Source organism: Symsagittifera roscoffensis, chromosome 5 (assembly GCF_963678635.1).
Source record: "Symsagittifera roscoffensis chromosome 5, txSymRosc1.1, whole genome shotgun sequence".
Classification (NCBI taxonomy): Eukaryota; Metazoa; Xenacoelomorpha; order Acoela; family Convolutidae; genus Symsagittifera; species Symsagittifera roscoffensis.
Window position 1 is genome coordinate 36,402,109 of NC_087066.1, and position 22,043 is coordinate 36,424,151.

General features: G+C 36.4%; 2 protein-coding genes across 2 annotated transcripts in view; one reads left to right on the forward strand and one right to left on the reverse strand.

Annotated features, from left to right (window-relative positions):
- The window catches only part of LOC134845771 (uncharacterized), a 52,308-nt gene extending 39,551 nt beyond the window's left edge, over nucleotides 1-12,757 (forward strand). Inside the window, exons 7-15 of the mRNA XM_063862840.1 lie at nucleotides 7,132-7,318; nucleotides 7,590-7,681; nucleotides 8,671-8,814; nucleotides 9,135-9,248; nucleotides 9,462-9,656; nucleotides 10,003-10,471; nucleotides 11,244-11,428; nucleotides 11,733-11,962; nucleotides 12,565-12,757. Of these exons, the coding sequence (XP_063718910.1) occupies nucleotides 7,132-7,318; nucleotides 7,590-7,681; nucleotides 8,671-8,814; nucleotides 9,135-9,248; nucleotides 9,462-9,656; nucleotides 10,003-10,471; nucleotides 11,244-11,428; nucleotides 11,733-11,962; nucleotides 12,565-12,715 (1,767 nt within the window). The 3' untranslated portion in view covers nucleotides 12,716-12,757. The remainder of the gene's footprint in view (nucleotides 1-7,131; nucleotides 7,319-7,589; nucleotides 7,682-8,670; nucleotides 8,815-9,134; nucleotides 9,249-9,461; nucleotides 9,657-10,002; nucleotides 10,472-11,243; nucleotides 11,429-11,732; nucleotides 11,963-12,564) is intronic.
- LOC134846715 (uncharacterized) overlaps nucleotides 1-22,043 on the reverse strand; it is a 413,719-nt gene that overhangs the window by 251,035 nt on the left and 140,641 nt on the right. The window lies entirely within an intron of this gene.

The following is a 22,043-nucleotide window of genomic DNA, read 5'->3' on the forward strand; positions in this document are numbered from 1 at the left end:
TCATCATTTCACCGCTTCCAATTTAGCTGGTGACGCTTTCAAGCGGGTATGTAAAGCTGATGTTGAATTGCTAACGGATCGAGATCATTTAGACATGGTTGAAAAAATGATGCGAGGTGGTACTGCATCAATCTTTGAAAAACGACAGTTCACTGCAAACAACAGGCAAATGAACGAAACATTTAATTCGAGCGAAGATACTACCTATGGCTTCATGGTTGATGCCAACAACTTATACGGTGAGTAATGCAAACTCACAAACTGCCTGCACGTCATTTCGAGACAATCGGAGTTAGAAATGAAAGAAATAATCAAGAAAACGAAGATGAGAATTCCATGTCAATAGAAGAAATTTTAGCAACCCCTGACGATTCAAACTACGGTTATATTGTTGAAATTGATTTAAAATACCCTCAATTGTTGCATGAAAGTCACCGTGACTATCCACTGGCACCCACTAAGGAAGTTGTTCAAAAAGATTGGTTGAGCAGATACCAAACAAATATCTCAGAACAAATGAAAAACAATGAAAACTGTGGACCCACAATAGGTAAAGTGAAAAAACTTCTACAAACTTTACATGATAAACTTTATATAATTCATTATAAACTCCTGAAACTCTACGTGAAGCTTGGTCTTATCGTTACAAAACTGTATCGCATCGTAAAGTTCAAACAAGAATTGTGGCTCGAACCGTACATAACTCTAAATACAAACAAACGAAAAGCGGCAAAAAACAAGTTTGAAGAAGCCCTGTACAAACTATTGATCAATTCAATTCAATACCGGCTCAAAATTGTTCAAATAGCGCTTTTTATTTTCAAAAAATTTAAAAAATGTCAAAAATTTTTGTTGGAAAAAAAAATTTAAAAAAATTTTGTCAAAAAAAATTTGGTAAAAAAGAAATGTGATAAAAAAAGTTTTGTAAAAAAAAAATTTTGTCATCAAAAAAAAAATTTGGAAAAAAAAATTTTTGAAAAAAATTTTGGAAAAAAAAAATTTTATGAAAAAAAATTTTGTCATCAAAAAAATTTGGAAAAAAAAATTGAAAAAAAAATTTTTTGATAAAAAAATTTTTGAAAAAAATTTTGAAAAAAAAAAAATTTTGGAAAAAAAAATTTTATGAAAAAAATTTTGTCATCAAAAAAAAAGTTGGAAAAAAAATTTTTGAAAAAACTTTTGGAAAAAAAAAATTTTGGAAAAAAAAAAATTTTATGAAAAAAAAATTTTGTCATCAAAAAAAATTTGGAAAATAAATTGAAAAAAATTTTTTTAATTTTTGAAAAAAATTTTTGAAAAAAATTTTGAAAAAAAAAATTTTGGAAAAAAAAATTTTATGAAAAAAATTTTTTGTGAAAAATTTTTTTTCTGAGTGAAATTTTTGAGATGACTTAGGTTTTTTGGTGCTTCTGTGGGTGGGGGTAAGGGGGGGAGGTATAGGTTAAATTGTTATCACCTTTTTTTAAATGGGAGGGGGGGGGTGTGGATCTTCTGAAAAGGATGCGTTCATACTTTTTTTTTTCAATTTCAAGTATTAGTTTACAAAACATTTAGTTTACAAAACATTATAATGATTAGTGAGCATCATTTTTTTAATAGATACACGGAAGCACTCAGCAAAAGGAATCACTAAGGTGACTCAACGGTTGCTAACTCATGAAAAATACATCAAAACTCTCGCGTCTGGAAACCTTGTACGAGCCGAAAATACTCGCATCATCTCCGAGAGGCATATTCTGAACACATCCTCAGCGATGGTATCTCTACATTGCCATACGGTCACTATAGAACAGTAAATGCTTCTATCTTTCCCGATAGCAATCAGGATGATGATGATGATGATAGCGAAAGGAACGTGAGTGAAACTAATAGCACCAGTCACCACAAAGATCAAGATTTAGACGATTGGCTGAAATTTTTCGAGGAAGAAGATGAGATAGTCGACTGGGATCACGAGAGCTCGAACCAAGAAGAAATCTTTACGCAGGATACGAATTATGGGTCAGAAGATAGCTTTCTTGTGTTAGATACTCAACCGAACCGTTCGTTGAGAGACCTGTTAATTAGTATCACCAGCTATGAAGCTCCAGATCCAGGTAGAGTTCGTGTCGACCGCGAAGCAGTTGAAGATTCAGCACCGCAGTCAAAAAGACGTAAAACAAACAAAAAACTTTAATGTTGTGTGTTTGATTCAAGTTGAATACAAAATTTAATGTTGTAAATTAGTGTACTGTATTATACTTACTTTCCACGTTTGTTCACTGTTAGGTAATGGCGGGCTACTTTAAATCCACTTTTGGTTTTGTGTTACTATTTTATCTGGAGTGGTTTTGAGAGTTTTTATATTGGAATTGACCCCAAACTGCTTTTGGTGCGTTTAACCGACACTTACTTCAGAAGATTGTGTGTATAATTCAACCATTTTAGTTCATATCTCTTTTCACCAAGACCAAAGCGTTTGTAGAAACATTGAAAGAACCAATTCGCAAAGACCTTCAACAGCAAAACACAATGAAAAGTTTTAGTTCAATTGGAATACAACATAGCTTGCCGAGCTATAGGTGGCGGAAAGAAATAATATATCGCCAGTACGATTTTGTTTTAACCAACACAACTTACACATAAGGATCATTAAGTATAAAAATTATACATAGGGATCATTAGGTATAAAAATTATACATAGGGATCATTAGGTATAAATATTTTACATAGGGATCATTAGGTATAAATATTTTACATAGGGATCATTAGGTATAAATATTTTACATAGGGATCATTTGCTATGAAAATTATACATAGGGATCATTAGGTATAAATATTTACGTAGGGATCATTAGGTATAATCTATACCCAATGATCCCTGTAGGGATCACCCCCCCCCCCCCCCCGATCCCAGTGTCGTATATCTATACTAATCATGTTATTGCTGCTCCATAGACCTTAAAAGGCAGTCGGATCACTCGGGGTTGCGCCCTGATACATCCGAGAAGTCTTGTCTTAATTTAGTTTTTAACTCTACAAAAAATTCTTGTGAAAATAATTATTACATTTTCAAATTGCCAAATTTTTTCAAATTGTGTACAAAACTTGATTCAGAAAAAACTAGATTAAAAATTTTTTGTTAAAAACAACGTTGACTACGAATATTTTATGTTTTTTAAAGCTTTGGAACCATTAAGCAAGTCAAACAGTAACAGTTTGCGTTAATTCGATTTGGAACGGCTTAAGATCCGGATTGAAGTGTCGCTCTGCGTTAATATTTCATAATTTAAACTTAGACATAATTATTACTTTCACGTATTTTCGACTGGTTTCTATGGCAGTTGCTTTTACTTTGGCTGATTTTGATGCGATTCCAAGGGCAGTAAGATGTTATATAGTAGCTTGTAGGGCATTAAGTTGTTATAAAGCCGTTTCATCGTCGATTTGGATGAACTCCAAACATCAAAATCAAAAGGCGTTGAGAAATTAGACGACATTGAAATTAGACGAAGCACTTAACAAGAAATAACACGTTTTTGAAAAACTGCAATTGTAGGAAAAAAGAAAAAAGTGAGAAAGATAACAATTGTTTGCAGACAAATTGCGTGAGAAAAATAAAACTGTTTGCAGTCAACAGTTAAGTTTCGGTAACCAAAAATATAAAAATTTCAGAAAAAATCCATCGAAATTTTTCATGTCAATTATGTATAGTTTATTCAATTCAAATTTCTCCTGTAATATTCGAATTTAACATTTTATGTTCAATTAAATTAATTTTGTTTTGATAGGTATTGTCATTTTTTGTTCTTTTTGTATTTGCGAAACTTGACTCTTAAGAAAACAATAATGTTTGCCCTTTGGTCTAAAACGCCAAAAAATTTTCTAATGTTTTTGTAGCATCCGTCTAATTTGCTTATCGTCTAATTTCCTGGGCCCCAAGCAAAGGTCTCGGTTCAAGAAAACAAACTATTTAATTTTTTTAATAATCAGTGCTAGATTTTCCATGCAAAGTTACGGCAAAGTAAAGTGGATAAGGAAAAGTTATACTCCGAAATTCAATGTTCGGAGATGGTTTATTGTTTCACTTTCCCGGGTGTTTTTGTGCGAGAATTTTTCACTAAATTAGCCTTTTTGGCGGAGTTTTTCATGGTCCTCTACAAAAGTTTGATGTTCTGATCTCAAGTTTAAGCCAGCCGAAAATTTTTGCAAGTTATGAACGATTGAGAAATAGCTTCAATTTTGGTCAAATTTGAATAATTAAACCCGCTATATACTTTGCGCAATCAAGGCGTAAACAGCAATTTATTTGGGCTCAAAAACTGTTGTTAATTGGGCTCAAAATTCCGTCAAAAATGGCTTGTTAAAAAGTCGAAATTTGTCTGAAGATAAAAAAACCCATCCGGACTCAAATATTCCGTTACTTTCGTATCGAAAGTCGGAGCAATAACTAGTATTTCAAGTAGCGTGTATGAGATGGTTTAAAAACAAAAATGGGACCGAATTTTTACCAGACCGACCTTTTACCACAAAAGTTATAACATGGATCTCTTACAGACTTAATAAACGCGTTTTATTGACAGATGTAATGACGCCTATTATTCTGGTTAAAGACAATGACTTCACGGTTTCTCAGCCAAGTTTTGTTTGTTGTAACTGCTTTATTTTCAAATTTTCCACTTGTTTAAACTTATCTTAACTGATTTATTGCATTGTGGTCTGGTAAAAGGTCGGTCTGGTAAAAAACCGGTCTGATAAAAGACCTTTCCCCTTTATTAATATGTCCATTTTATCAAACTTTTTGAAGTCAAACACTTCTCCATAGACGATAAAGGACAGTCAGAGCATTCTTTATGCAAGCAGTCCTGTTCAATTTTTCTTGTGCATTCTGAAATAAGAAATGTTTAAGCATCCACAACCTGAATCCAATGAAATGAAAGTGAGTACATGATATTCTAGTCTTATCTGTCTTTAGGACCAATTTTGAGAACAATGCAGTTTAAGCATGTTGAAAAACGCCGGAATGCGGTCGTTTTTGCTGTAAGTCAGTCGTCTATTTGTTTGCATGTTCAATATTTCTTTTTCTGTACGATGATGCATTTGCGGTGTTCCATAAATTATTCAAACTGCGAAGGCTGAAAAAATATATCATTCGTTACCAGCCGAAATCGTTACCAGACGACCAAATTTTGAAATTTTTGAAAAGCACCATTGGTTTCAAGCAGGCGCGTATCTAGGAATTTCTCGAGCACTCGATTTTGAAAATTTTGACAACTTTTTTTTGGTCGACCAAATTGGTTTTCTGAGCTCTCCGTTTTTAGGCACTTTTTGGAAATTTTCGACCAAAAAATTGCGTTTTTTCGGCGCACGCTCCCCCTCAAAGTTAGTATAGATTCGCGCCGTCAAATTAGATTCCTTATAGGGGGTTTGGGAGAGCTCAGAAAATCAATTTGGTCGACCTAAAAAAAAGGTCAACAAAATGTTCAAAATTTTTTTGAAAATCGAAAAACCGCTCCACCCCCCCCCCCTCCGAGAAATTCTAAGATCCGCGCCTGACTGATATACCGTTTTTTTTTTGCTGAGAAGACTAATTGTAAAGTACTGCGTGGTATACCTTTCATATTTGTGAGTGAATAATGTCAAACTCGGAGCGCAAATCCTAACTTAATTTATCACCTGGTTGATGTAATATCTAAAGGATGGCCAAGACCCTTAGTCTATAAATTCAGCTATAAATGATTTAAGCAAAACTATATAAAAACAAAACACAGATGTTATCCATGAGCTTTATTTTATAAGTGCATACAGGGGCGGATCTAGGATTTTCTCGAGGGGGGGGGGCGGATTTTAACATTCGAAAATTTTGACGACCTTTTTTTTTTTAGATCGACCAAATTGATTTTTCGAGCTCTCCCAAAGCAGTCAAAAAAGCCGTTTTTGGGCACTTTTTGAAAAATTTTGACAAAAAAATCGCGTTTTATTTGGCGCGCGCTCCCCCTCAAAGTTAGTATATATTGGCACCCAAGGCGCCTTTAGAAAAATTTTAGGGTCGGTCGGGCAAAAATGGATTTCTGAAAAAGTATCAAAGGGGGGACCCTTTGGGTCGGCAGGGGGTCGAATCCCCGAGGGGGGGGGGGGGGCGTCCGCCCCCCACCGCCCCCCCCCCCTAAATCCGCCCCTGAGTGCATACATATAAAACAATTTCAACAAGATCCTGTGAATTTGATCACTGTGTCTATAATTCTGTCTTTTTGGCGTAGATTTATCTACCCGGTGCACAACTTTTGATTAAGAACTTCGGCATTTTTCCGGTGATCCTTAATTTTTTGAGAGCAGGCACAGAAGCGTTTTGAAATACCTGGTACAACAATTTTTTTGAAAATCTCAGCTCATAACCCAAGTTAACTTTTGATAACTTAATTTTGCACTAGTAAAATTAGTTTTTGAAAGTCCTTTTATAAAATTATTTTATAAAAAAATTACGCCCTTCTGTATATAAAATTAGAAAAATAATAAAACACTTTTTAGAAATTCAAAAATTGGTTCAATTTTTTTCTTTTTAAATTATGAGGTAAAATGTTGCCAAATGTAGCTAAGCAACTAGTATTATTGAAGTCTTAGGGTTTGGTTGAGCTCCTTTCATCCCACCTTAGCAAAAGTTTACGCAGTATGGAAAAAAAAGAAACTGTTTGTTATCGAAGTCGGGGCTTTTTTGCTACTTGCACATAAACGGCTACCCTTGTGATGATTTCGTTTTCTTTTAAGTTTATTTACTTGATTGAGGGGACGCAACATTTAATAACCATGATAAGTATAAAACTTAACACCTAAACGATAAATCGGTTTACGATGGTACTGACTAACTTTCGGAAGATTATGGCTGAGATGGTTCTGTCTGAACAATTCTAGTCAGTTTGAATGAAAATATGTGGGAAGTTTGTTTCTGAATTTGTCTGGCTGGACCAGCACATAGCCTCTGTGGGGATAAATTGACGAAAAAAAAAGAAAAAAAATATTTTGGTTATTTTATCAATTTTTTAACCAAAAACATTTTTATTGGTCTTAAAGTGCAGTTGGAACATGCAGAGCTTCGCCCTGATATACGAGCAGTCTTGTAAGACAATTAAATTTGATTATTCTTTGTGGCTTAAGGAAGCAAAGGGCGTTGCAACGACGGCTGGCGGGGATGTTCGAAGGGTGTACCCGACTCCTTTGAAGGGATTGCACCCCAACCTGCAGGACAGAGCCACTGAGTTGGCAGTGTCCCCTCGCACAGCTAATGCTCTTCGCAATTGCGAGAGGAACCTCATGCGCACCTCCTACAACACACACTACACTGGTAGGCTTAGGGTTTATCAGTTAAACAGGCAGCCACCACACCATTTCATAAATAAGGGTTGTATCACCAGTCAGACTCGAACTTGAAAAACAAACTGACTCAATGGACTCAGTTGACTGGCATGCTACTGATTATGCCATTCAAAACTTCTCTAATGCGTTTACATTGATAAATAGGGCTACACGGCTGAGCTCGCAAAATGGAAGTTTTCAAATAGTTCTCGTACTGCATAAAATACTTATAATGAGATGGTATAGTGTCGGGCATTTAGGGTATGGGAACATGAATGCACTGAAGTTGGACAACTGGGAACAGTTCAAGGACCTCTACGCGCGCAACAGACACCAGACATCTGTGCCACTAGTGAGTCACACATCATTATCCATCTTTCACCGCAATGTCCAGACTTTTGCGACCAAATTTTGGCATGAACTGACTTTCGCGACCCCATCTTAGTATTTTGAGACTTTCGCAGCTAAAGAGATCCACCGCGACGGATCATGCAATGGCGAAACAGACGCGACACCAAAGCTCGCCATTTCCATTTGTTTGCGAACCAACAGATTGGTCGCGATTTTTGCGTCAGAAAACGGCAGGCAGGACTGGTGCGACTGGCGCGACCCGACATACAGCGGCGCAATCAAACTCAGCCATCTTCAGACTTTCGCAACCGAAAAAGTCGGTTGCGGATTTTGCGTCCAAGATGAAAAAGCGCGATCGGAGCGACTCAGAAAGCGGTGCGGTCGACGCAATACGACATGTAACGGCTCGGTTCGCGCAATCAAACTATGCATTTACCAGATTTTCGCAACCGATAATATCCGTCGCTATTTTTGCCACTGTGGTAGAGCAAACATAAAACCCGACAAAATTTGTAATTCCTAATTTCTTTTCAAAAATTGCGCCGTGTCCGCTTACAGAATCCGTGCCCAGAATTCACGGTGACACCAAGAGTTCAAGTCACAAATCGCCTTTGAACTAAAATCGCACTGCATCAGGGTTCAGACCCAAATAGCATAGTTGCGCTGGTGTTGAGTCTGAAGAAGCGGCGAAAGTCGCGCCGTAGGTAGACCCAAGGTGTGTAGTCGAGCCAAAAGTCGAAACTTTCAGTTTGGAAAGTCTTTCGCGACTGATTTCTGGCTTTTGCGATTAAAAATATCAGTCGCGACTATGTAATAGTCCACTTTTGTAAACAAGATGGAGAGGGCTTGTATGTCAAGACTTTCGCAACCCATAGCGCGACTTTCAGTTGAACATGCCGACTGTGAGAAAAAACAGCAATTCAACATAGTCTTAACTCATTCCGATATTCGAGTAATTTAGTAGTGTGTAAGTCTGTGCTGTTGTTTTAGTCTGCTAGGAGTGAGCCCACTTTCATCCCCCCTCGACCCCTGGAGGGTAGGGTGGCAAAACTGCTGTGGCAGCGGGGATCCCTCAATCAGCCAGAAATGAAACATTACACACAACACTGCGACGTCATAGATGCTAATAAAGATGCAAGTGCTAAGAACTTGATGATTTAACCTTTTTCTGCAAATCAACGTCCAATCTTATGTGTTAAATATTTAAACAATTTTGAAAGCATGCATACACGGATTATGACACAGACCAAGGCATCCATTTTTTGAACGTTCAGGTTAATGAAAAAATGTTGATCTTTTAAAATTGGTTTTGATTTTTTTTTTGATTACCACTAACTATTATTGACTTTATAGCTGTATTGTAATGAAAAATTGTTTCATCTAATTTTGTGGAATACAGAAAGAGAAAGGGTTCAAGTTATGTAACCGTCAAGCTTTGCCCTGTTTTGTACTAGCTGGTGGATGATCACAAGGCCTACAAATCCCTGCCGGAGGGATACCAGGCGAAGCTGAAGATGATGCATGCTGAGGCACAGAAACACGCAGAGTACGCTGTGGAGAAGCTATGGGTGAGAAGGAACGCAGCTATGGCAATGTTAATGTTACATGTGAAGACAAAAACAAACAAATGTAATAAAAAGAAAAAACTGTTCAAAATACAGTTATCGTTACGTTACGACAATGGCATAAAAATGGAACCTGTCATTTGATAGGAGTGCAGTTAAGTGATGATTGGGTTGTTGAACAAACTGATAGGTGATATAAAAGCTGACTGATTGCAGGAGCGTAAGTTGACGGATGAGGAGCAGAAGGAGCTGATAGAGGAGAGAGTGAGGACGATGGAGGAGGCGGGCACTCAGAACAGACAGTTTCTCTCTAATCTGGGGGAGAGGCAGCAGCTCCAGTTGAGACAGCTGGAGGCATTCAACCTGTGGAAGAAGGCCAAACTGCTGGAGCCAAGGGACCAGATGATACAGGTGAGGAGCGTACACACTGTCAGGCCAGGGTAAAATTTACAAGGGGAGAGAAGATCTGCCGCAAGTCCCAACACATCGAAAAATCCACCAGACACCGAACAATTGCCTTATGAGTGCAACTAAAAGTGTTATTTTGCTGCATATCCATCTTTTGGTCGAGTCAATCTTGAAAGTTCCTTTGTTGGTCGCCGATTTTTCGTTTTACTTGTATAACTTATGAAATTCTAGTTTTTGCGTAGATCTGTTCAATCTACCACCACATACCCACTACTAAAATCTAGATCGATGATCAGATTCAAAATCCACTAGTTTTCCCAGAGTTAAACTTAAAATAAGGGTGTTTCAGTACCGAACACAAATGAACTACGTCATTCCGGTGGAAAGACCCAACACTTACTTCGACCACTCCAGCAAGATCATAACAGCCCGTGCTCCCTTCATATTCGAGGGCGAGAACCCTTACATAGCCGAGCCGACTAAACCGTATACATTGGCGGACGCCGATGCGAGGGAGAACGAGCAGCCCAAGAAGAAACTAAGTCTCTCTGATCCATGTCCAAACATCGAGTCGGAAGTACAGCCGCTTCAGCGAGAAGACGAACAGAGAGCCCAGTTCAAGGTCAACTCTCTCAACTTCCCCCAGTACCTGAGGGCAAAAACGGCGCCTGAGATTAATATTCCGATGGAGATGATGGGAGGCACTTTGACGAGAACTCTGGGCAGACCATATTCAATTCAGAAACTGCAGACGGTCAGAGGTCGCCTGGAGCCAAATGAGTTAAAACCGGAAGTGAGAACAACCAATAAAACTGACGGTAGGTAATATGATTCTAGGTGCATGGAAGTTTGCGCCCCGGAAGATTGTGTCTTTGTTAAAATAGGCCAAGAATTATAACTTCTGTCATAGTGATTAAACTAGTTCACAGTCCATTTCAGTTCTATTCTTCTCATTTCAATGCAATCAATCAATCTGTCTTAGTTCTGTTGCTAGGTGTTTAACCTTCGGAGTTACCTGTCACCTTTGGTTGACCTCTAACTCATTGTCTCCGAATAACTTTATGCATTGCAGTTCTCCATTATCTATCTGAAATTTACACTATCAATAAATCTTTTTTTGACAAATCACTTATTTGTAGTTGCTGAGTCATATGGCCAAATGCTTATTTTCATGAGCATATACCAAGTGCTTATTCTCATGAGCTGGTCACAAAATTTCTAATGCAATGTGGATTTTATTGGGACAAAAACATCTTGAATGTATTTTTTAGTCTTTCTGACCATTTTCTCGGGGACTTAAAAGTCTGGGAGACAAACGTCCGGACACGATTTTCCTTTTGGTGATTGTTAATATTTTGCTTTAATAATTCTTAAACACCGCTACTTTTTTAAGATTCCGATTGGAACTTTTTGAACAATAGAATCTTTGAAACGAATTGGTCCTCAACCTTACCTGTTCTTAAAAAGAGTTTTTAAGAGCAAGAAAGGGAAGGTTCTGAAAAACTTCCAATCCGTCCAATATGATTGAACGGCCTTCTCAAGATTGGATGTCCCTGTTGTAAAAGAGTTGTTGATCGAATTAAATTGCAGTGATTGTGGATGAGAAGCGGTTGGGAAAGGGGGTGAGGCCGACGTTTTACAACCACCCGGAGGAGATGGTGGTCTGCAACACGAGTGAACTGGATTCACACCACATCTACAGACACAATGACGCCATAGAACACCACACACAGCAGAGGGCACTCAGCGCCAACGCTAACTCAACTGTAAAACAAGTAAGTAATGGCTTTTAATTGAAGACAACCCTTAAACATGATCAGCAGTTAATCTATTTCAAATTTCAACAAGGCTGTTACTTTCTGGTCTGCTCTGTAAATAACAAAATAGCGGCAGATTGACAAAGTTCAGTATCTCTGTATCAAAAAACGACAAGGATAGATATTATGTGACTATCTTCAAACGGCTTGCTTCGTTGAAGTTTTTCGAACTCTCAATAAGAATGCAGTGATGTGAAAAAGCCAGCTGTTCATTAAAACACTCGCAGCCCCTCCATATAAATAAAAACAAAAATTATTCCAGGTGACCTTCAAACAGGACCTGGAGAGAGCCCCCCAGCAGCTGCAGTGCGCCGCTGACACCGAGAGACTTGGGGTGGGTGATAATGCCACTTGGCGACGGGACTACCACGCGGGAGTGAGTCAGAGCCAGTTCCACCCGATGGCCATGAATGACGACGACAAGTATATGACCGGGGCAGAGGAGAGACCCAACTATGGATTGTATGCCTCCATCCCCAAACACAACGCAAGGTCTGTCTCCCTCAAAATCATGACCCTCTTGAGAAATACTTAACTGCTGCCGTTTAATAAGCTGACCTATCTTTCACAACTTAGAGCATGAAATTCCGGATTACTTCAATATTTCATGCATAGTGTTAAAGAGGAAAACCAGACCGGCCTTCAGAATTTCAAAAAACAAAACCTACTCCATTTTTTTTCATGTCTCCTCAAATTATTCTCCTCAATTATTGATTGTTCAGTTCTTGAATAAGGTAAATATAATTGGAGTTTGATACAGAGCGGTAAAAGCAAAAAAAATTCAAACTCCATTGATCGAGACAGCTTCAACAGTTCAAATTTATACTTGTCGTTTCTGCGATTCGCAGAGGGTCTATAAAAAGATATCCAGCCTGTCCAAGCATAGTCAAATTTTCTTATTTCCCCACATTCTAGACTGAGTTATTTTGTTTAGTTGAGCTTTGTTTTTGCTACTGTTTTTGCCGTTTTTTGCGTCTAGAACTTTCACGTGGCTCCACTATTGCAGCGTTAGCCTGCCTACCCAATAGATCTTTTTTATTAAGACGTTATAATTATTTATCGCACACATCGATCGATGGCATGTATGTTTTCAGACTGCTGCAGACAAAGAATGAGTTCAACAAGTCTGCAGTGCGCAAGGAGTTTCTGGACGCATTCCCGGAAAAGGCGCCGGATTTGCGGGACCACATTAATGACGGGAAGAAACACAATTTCTTCGGATACAATGCTTACTACTTCCACTAACCTAAATCATGTCTCTTTAAAATAAAAACAACGTGCTTTCAATTCTTTTCATGAGATTACACGAACAAGAAGAAGGAATTTGAGGTGCTTATGGCTCCTCGACCTTCATTTAGTTTTGTCCATCTTTTTCAAGATCGACCAGTTTTTATTTTCCTAGCTAAAAACAGTATTGTAATGCGTCGTGCATCATCATGGGGCCAACCTTGAGGGCACGGCGAAGAGTCCTAACTTTCCTTATATTTAAAATTCATTTGACAGAAAGCATACAGTCCCTGGACTAATCTGAGAGGACCTTAAACTCCTGACACGAAGACAATTTTCGTGTCGAGGTAAAATGTATTCAAAATAATTCCTTCGAGTTGGGCCGTATAAAGATTCAATTACTTTCCAATTATTAAATCTTTTTGCGCTTGTGAACGCGGCTCGCCTCAAAATATAATTTGTTCATATTGGAATGAATAATTCTTACTTAAATAAAAATTAATTGCAGTATAGCAATCATGAGCCCGGGCTGACCTCCAACAAGAAAATTGCTTATCATACAATTCCATGCAAGCGCTCAATAAGGAAAATGCTTATCGTACAATTTTTCTTAATTGATAATTGTATAAAAGCATTTTTTTCATTGACATTTTTTTCTAAGAAAAACTTCAAATGACTTCTTTGATAAGCTAATATAAGTTTAAACCGGTTTTTATAAAATGGAAACAGATCGGTCAACAATTCTATTGTTTTTTGGATAAAAAAATGCTTATCATACAATTTCCATTTATGAAACTGGTTTTACCCGATTTTTTATAGCTATTTTTTCCTCAAATGCTTCATAATTTATTGGATAAGTCTATATAAGCTTAATTCAGTTTTTAATGAGATCAGATTACTCATTAAAATCATAATTAGTGTTTGTTATCTTATAAAAACTGTATTTCGTTGCTTTCAACCAAACCAAAAAATGTACAAGCAACTAATCAAATTGTTTCTTGCTCCGAATTTTGAAAAAAAAATTTGGAAAATATACGCTTAGGGTGTTTTTTTTTGTTCAAACCAGTTTTAAAAAAAATTGTCGAATGAGGTCATCGATTTCTCGATCTTTCGGGTTCATAGACAGGGCAAACATATTACTAATTTCTTACATCATCTGAGAATCAACACAAATTCTTGTGTGAAAATTAAAAATAAGTTATTAGACTTGAAAGGTTTTCAGATTTTCAAGTCGTGGGAAAAGTCGCATAGAGAGTGCAAATAACACCCATTTTTTTTCACTGATTTTTTTTTCTAAGAAATACTTCAAATGAGTTTTTTGATAAGTTTATAGAAATTTAAATCGGTTTTTATTTAAATCAGTCATTTTAAAAAATTCGGATCAAGCACTACTTATCGTAATATTTCCATTTATGAAAACTATAATACCCAAATTTTTTTGTATCTTTTTTTTTGCTCAAAATGACCTTAAAATTGTTTTTGGATTAGTCGAAATAAATTCAGTTCGTTCTTTAACGCGTTTTTTTTAATTTTCTTATTCCTTTTTTGTTGATTGCTTTGGGAAAGATATTGCAAAACTGTTTCAAATGCTCATTTAGAGTTTCAACTACTGCACAAGTAATTCAGATATTGCGCAAATGTATCAAGTTTGAACTCGTTTTTCAAATATGGCACGCAAACATACTGCACATGTGTTTTATAACAGCATAAAACACGTGTTCAGTGTTTCTTCCGTGCCGTATTTGAAAAACTAGTGCAATATTTGAAAGAGTAGTGCAATAGTAAAAATACTAGTGCAATTCTTTTCTTTTCAGTAGAACAATGAACTAAAACAAATTGGAAAGTAAAATTTTTGTGTTAGCATAAAAACTTTTTCACAAAAGTGTGTTTTGTTCAAATGTTTCCTATGTGTTTCATACCAGATGAGCAACAGCTTACATTGCATTTCGAAATTATTTCACATCTTGACACTAAATTTATTCTTAAGTTTCGCGATGCTTTATATATAAACAGATATACTGCATCGAGAAATTTTAAAAATCAATCGGTGGTATATAAAACTTATTACAAAACTCAAATTTTAGGATTTGTTTGCAGTCCCCTATCAAAGAGACAGTTATTTTCAAGTACAAAAGAATTCGTATCAGAAATTACCAGCTTTAAATGTTTCCAGAAAAATTCAGTACAGAGACAAAGCGGAGTTTCGCATCGCTTGCGATTCAACACAAAAATTAAAAAAAAAAGGTAATTAAAAAAATGAAAATTGTTGACGCTAGCTTTACCAAAAATTTTGTATGTCTTGATGAAAGTTTATTCTAGGCAAACACGCCATTTAAACCAGTTGATTTTTAAATGAGCAACAGAACAAAACTTACAACAAAACAAAAGCTAGAACAAAGCTATCGAAGCGGAAACAAAGCCGGTAATCTTTGAGCAGACAGAACAACAGAACAAAACTTCTGAATATGGAACAGAACAAAACTTAGCAACAGAACAAAACTTAGCAAGCTGAAAAACAAAGCCGACAATCTTGAGCAGACATCAGCCGTGCCAAAAAAATGATTTTGTACGAAAGATGTACGTCCCCAATGAAACTACAATAAGGAAAATTGCAACTACAACGAAAACTGCTCATAGCAAAAGAAAAATCCTCGATGAGGCAACTAAGCCGACAAAATTTGAGGAGAAAGTCCGAAAAAATAAATTTTACCAGGAAAAAAATCAATTTATACATACTGACAAAAACAAGGTGCTGCCGGGAATAGAAACGCAGACCTTAGGGTACAGAGGACCCACCTTTCCTCTACGCCTAGGGACAACGAACCTAGAAGTTGTAATGAATCAATAGTTCAATTTCCTACAGATTTTTAAGAACCTTTATTCAAGGGGAAATAACAAAAGATAAAGTAGATTCAAAACCAAAACAGGCAAAAACGCCTTGAAACTAAAATTTAGTTAATTACGAAGTGCAAAAATGAGACATAATTTTATTTATACCAAGTTTCAAGTTCAACATTTGGTGTCTAAAATTTCTGAAAAACGAAAGAAAATTGAGAAATGAGTTTGATTTTGTTTGGATTTTGAATAGCTACAAACGCCTTTCTACACTCTGATCCCTTTGGCACTTCGTGACATGATCGGAATAACAGTTTCAACCAACTATCTAATGTTCAAGAATCAAACTGTTTGTCTCCTGAGCCAACAGGCAGTTCAACGTTGTATAACTGACTTCAACACATGCCAAGTGCACTGATCCGAAGACTTCCATGTGCTGCAGACTGTAGACTAAGGATTTTGGCCTAAATGTTTTTCCGATTTCCCATAAACTGCAGAAGTCAGTTTACCTACACCGCACAAAAGTTTTCCAATTAAACAGAAAACTCCGCTCAACCTAGGCTCAGGTATTTTATTTGACAGTTTTTGGGAGTCAAATTGAAGTTTTTTTTTCCCTTTCACACTAGAAAAAGGATTGAGTATGAAAAAATAATTTTGTGATGATTGGCTACATTTTAAGAAGCCAAATATAGGATTTTCGAATTTCCTCGAAACAGTCGCGATCGTTAAATGTTAAGCGCGACTGATGTAAAAAAACGTAAGCCTAATCAAACAACCAAGCTTTGCCCAAAACACAAAGACGAAAACCAATTGTACATGGTGACTGCAGAAACTGAACAGTGGTCTTAATAAAATCTTTGAACACTTTTTTTACAATAAACCAATTTCAGTTATTTGATCACCCAGATATGAACAAAAAAGCTTTTTATCAAGAATTTGAGATCAGTAACAAAAGTATAGCCAGCATGCAGTTTAAACAGCTCAATAACTTCATGAAAACAAAACAATATATTTTTACTGTTTTCACTTTTTTCATTGAACCTTTGTAACAACTCAAACAAAACAACGTAAACAAAATTATAACAGCTACCGCTGCTGAAAAGCAAGTCTCCGTGTCCTTTTACACTTCCAGCCCCTGATGACAAAAATATTTGAAAGATTCGTTCGGAAAAAACTTCATCCAATTTTTTAATTTCATTTGCCGCATTCGCATTCATAGAACGAAACGCTACTTTTCCCTACAAACTGTTGGTCACTCTTCTCGAAAAAGGGAAAAATTACAGAATTGTAATATCCTTGATTGTACATTACATTAAGTTCATACGCATAACCTGCAATGATACTAAAAATTGCTAGTATCAGGGCAACGCCCTGAATGTTCCGACTGTCCATAAACTGGTCTCGAATAGTTTTTGGTTAAAGGAACATTGACAAACTATGAATTTTAAGACCAATTATCCTGCCTCAGTTGAATTTGGAACGAATTTGTGGTGCGGGATAGTTCGCCGGGGACCGGCCTGTTAGCATGTGTGCTGATTAGCATGCCCATGTAAAAGAATGCAGTTTGATGATTCGTTTTTTCAAGTTTTGTTTATTCAAATTTGCGAAAGTTAGATTTTTAAATCCTTAACAAACCCAGGGATTTTCGAAACTATTTGAAAATTTAGGCCAATTTGTTTTTCATCTGAATTCACACAATCAATACAGTTATCGCATGCTAATAGGTACAAATGCTTATCACTACACTCCCTAATTGGACACGCGTAAACACTGCGCGTTAACCTTTCGGCATCAAAGTATCACAGCGCTCTTATAGTCATATTAGGCTATTAGTGAGCTTTTCTGGAAATCTTTTAGCCAGGATAGTCTGGAGGTGCGTGCGACCATTCTGGCACTACGAAGATTGATGAATCAATCCCCCGAGAGAAATAGTTTTGAGAACTGGTCTGCATAAAAAAACCACCCCGAGCTTAAATATTTCTTATTTTCTTCAAAAAACGGAACAAAAAAAATTGTCCAACTTCTATTGGCAAAAGTCAACACTCCTTATAACTCACATAGGTAACTTTCACATCCGCAGGGAACTCTTAAAAGCAAAATACATTTTCGTTACAAAGCAAAACCACTGCTTTGCGTCCGAAGTACTGTTTTTTGCTTGACGGCGTAATTTGTCTTACAATTGTTGTATGACTACGAAAATGAATATATTAGGAAATGAAAATTAGAAAATCGTTAGACGTGGAAAAATTTCAAGCGTTGACAAATTTCTATTCTTCCAGCAACTAATGAACTCAAATAAAAGAAAGCTTACATCTTGTTTTTTACTTCCGAAAGCCTTACAAATGCAACCGGAAAAAAATCCTTTTATTTAAAGCTCTCGACTACTTGTTTGGTAACATTTTAGCAAAATCAACTGCATTACCAGTTCAGTCTTCTTCTGGAAAAAAAGCTGGACACTGATGCTTGTTCTGTGAACATCAAGAATTTTTTTTCCTAATCAATTTTGGTCGAATAAAATTGTTTTCTTTACCATGACTTCGGCTGCGATATACAACAAATTGGAGCGGAGGGAGCCGCGCTGACAACTAAATCTTTGAAGCAGTTTCCAAAATATTTTTTTGATTGAAGTAGAAAAAAAGTCCAACTTTCGAAAACATTCAATTGTTAAGCTGAGTAATTCTAAAAGTTTCAGTTCAACGTATGTTCGAAATTCTAAATTTCCCAAAAAAATAATCCGAGCCCTGAACTCAGGAAGCGCGTTTTGTCAAAAAAAACCTGCGTATAATTTTAAAAAATTATTCCAGAAACATTTAATTAAGAATTTTACGGGAGTTATTGCAGCATTTTTGTTGTATGAGCAAATTTTACCCAATTTGCTCAAAATGTACCTCTATACACAGAGGCGAAGCAGAGCTTCGCATTACTTACAATGCAACATACTCATTAAAAAGCATAAGCCGAAAAAAATAAATTGAAAAAAATATAGGTGAACCAAAACTTTGGTATGCCTTGATGATGGACACTTAGGGCTCAGCTAAAGCGGGTGGTACTCGATTTTGTTTTAATTTTGTTAAATTGATGCGGGACGAAATGCGTCATTTCAAAAAATGTTTTTCTTCTAAATTAAGTAAGAGTAATGAAAACTTTCGAGATTTTGGAATTTTTCTCAAAAACCTAAGCTTTCTTTTACCAAAAATTGAAGAGTAGATGCTTCTGAAGGAAAAATTCGCGCAACCTCTTCATTCGTGTGAATTTTTTATGTCAGATTTGATAGGGTAGTTTTTATGAAATTTCAAAAAGTTTTTAAAAAACGTCAAGTCAAAAACTTGACTTTCCGAAACGAGTAACTTATTTCTGCTAAAATCAAGTCGTGACCGGTAAAGTAGAGAAGTTTCCCAAAATCGAGTTTCTCGATTGAATACTTAACCTGAGGATTGGCACGGTAATTTTCGAATAGAGTATTAAAAAACTCAAAAACGTTCTAATTTTCAAAATTTTTACTAGTTTGATAGATTCAAGGACATGAATTTTTTTCTATGAGAAAAAAAGTAAGCTCACCGTTGGGTCGATTAAACTTATATCAAATTTTTGGCGATAGTTATCCAGAAAAGTCTAAAAACGGCCAATAATTCAGATAAGAGTTTTACGATTCAACAAACATTAAAAAAACGTAATTAAAAAAAATTGAAAAATGTTGACGCTAGCTTTAGCAAAAATTTTGTATGTCTTGATGAATGTTTATTCTAGGCAAACATGCCATTTAAACCAATTGATTTTTACATGAGCAACAGAACAAAACTTACAACAAAACAAAAGCTAGAACAAAGCTATCGAAGCGGAAACAAAGCCGGTAATCTTTGAGCAGACAGAGCAACAGAACAAAACTTATGAATATGGAACAGAACAAAACTTAGCAACAGAACAAAACTTAGCAAGCTGAAAAACAAAGCCGACAATCTTGAGCAGACATCAGCCGTGCCAAAAAAAATGATTTTGTACGAAAGATGTAAGTCCCCAATGAAACTACAATAAAAAAAATTGCAACTTCAACGAAAACTGCTCATAGCAAAAGAAAAATCCCTGATGAGGCAACTAAGCCGACACAATTTGAGGAGACACTAGAAAGTCCGAAAAAATAAATTTTACCAGGAAAAAAAATCAATTTATACATACTGACAAAAACAAGGTGCTGCCGGGACTAGAACGCAGACCTTAGGGTACAGAGGACCCACCTTTCCTCTACGCCTAGGGACAACGAACCTAGAAGTTGTAATGAATCAATAGTTCAATTTCCTACAGATTTTTAAGAACCTTTATTCAAGGGGAAATAACAAAAGATACAGTAGATTCAAAACCAAAACAGGCAAAAACGCCTTTAAACTAAAATTTAATTAATTACGAAGTGCAAATATGAGACTTAATTTTATTTATACCAAGTTTTAAAATCAACATTTGGTGTCTAAAGTTTCTGAAAAACGAAAGAAAATTGAAAGTTGAGTTTGATTTTGTTTGGATTTTGAATAGCTACAAACGCCATTATACACTCTGATCCTTTTGGCACTTCGTGACATGATCAGTTTCAACCAACTATCTAATGTTCAAGAATCAAACTGTTTGTCTCCTGAGTCAACAGGCAGTTCCACGTTGTATAACTGACTTCAACACATGCTAAGTGCACGGATCCGAAGACTTCCATGTGCTGCAGACTGTACACTAAGGATTTTGGCCTAAATGTTTTTCCGATTTCCCATAAACTGCAGAAGTCAGTTGACCTACACCGCACAAAAGTTTTCCAATTAAACAGAAAACTCCGCACAACCTAGGCTCAGGTATTTTATTTGACAGTTTTTGGGAGTCAAATTGAAGTTATTTTTTCCCTTTCACACTAGAAAAAGGATTGAGTATGAAAAAATGATTTTATGTGAACACTATTTATAGATATGCTTCATAAGAGTTGTGGGTTAAAAATTTTATCAGAACCTCGCTCAAGATGTTCCACCATATTAATTTTCCGGAAGTTCTTTTTTTTTGTCTTCGTCATTTTTGTTTCAAATGAATCCAATTTGAGACAAATGCTATTCAACTTCATGTTTTTTACTTGTTTTGTCCAGATAATTTAAATCGGCACTATACAAGTTGACTGAAACTAACATTTTAAGAAGCCAAATATAGGATTTTCGAATTTCCTCGAAACATTCGCGATCGTTAACTATTAAGCGCGACTGATGTAAAAAACGTAAGCCTAATCAAATAACCAAGCTTTGCCCAAAAACACAAAGACGAAAACCAATTGTACATGGTGACTGCAGAAACTGAGCAGTGGGCTTAATAAAATCTTTGAACACTTTTTTTACAATAAACCAACTTCAGTTATTTGATATCCCAGATCTGAACAAAAAAGCTTTTTATCAAGAATTTGAGATCAGTAACAAAAGTATAGCCAGCATGCAGTTGAAACAGCTCAATAACTTCATGAAAACAAAACAATATCTTTTTACTGTTTCCACTTTTTTCATTGAACCTTTGTAACAACTCAAACAAAACAACGCAAACAAAATTATAACAGCTACCGCTGCTGAAAAGCAAGTCTTCGTGTCCTTTTACACTTCTTTTACCAAAAATTGAAGAGTAGCTGCTTCTGAAGGAAAAATTCGCGCAACCGCTTCTTTCGTGTGAATTTTTCATCTCAGATTTGATAGGGTAGTTTTTATGAAATTTCAAATAGTTTCATCAGAATTCGCTCTTATAACTTACATACCTATGCTACCCATGCATTTTTTTTCAGGCTCACTAGCCGCCACCTAATCTATTTGTAAACTAGATTTTTTGAAAAGCTTACAAAAAATCTCACTAATATAGTGAGCGGAAAGCCATAGATGACCCCCCCCCCCCCCACACACACACACACACTCACACAAAGTTCACCATTGAGACAATGAAAAATCTAGAGCAAAACTGACTTTTCCGCTCAACTATGCGAACACTTGCGAATATTATATGAATAAGGTAGACCCAAACGTTCTCCCAAACTGCCTAGCTTTCATTACAGCTCTGCATCGTTTTAAGTGTCTAAAAACCCAATAGAACTGTGGCTCTGGACAAGCTCGCGACGTTCCGGATGCTCAACGAGAGCATACCGGACGCTCCCCAAATGTCTGCGGCGCGGTAGAGCAACAACAACTACAGGCCACAATATAAGATTCTACTTCGCCTCTGAATTTATTTGGCGAAATATCGGGCTAATAGCAACATAGTGAACTGACATTTGCAAATGAGAACTGACATTTCTCAGTTCAGCATCAGTAGACTCAAAATAGCCGCCCACACTCCTTGACCGGTCATACGATGCCCTTCAATGAAAACCCGAAGTTTTGGGGAATTAAACTCGACAGAGGATTAACCGTGCGCCACATGTCGAGGACATAACCCAAAAGGCTTTAAGCTTCTAGGAGCTGTCAGCAGCAAAAACTGGTACATTGACAGTCTACATCATTGACAGTTTACACCGATG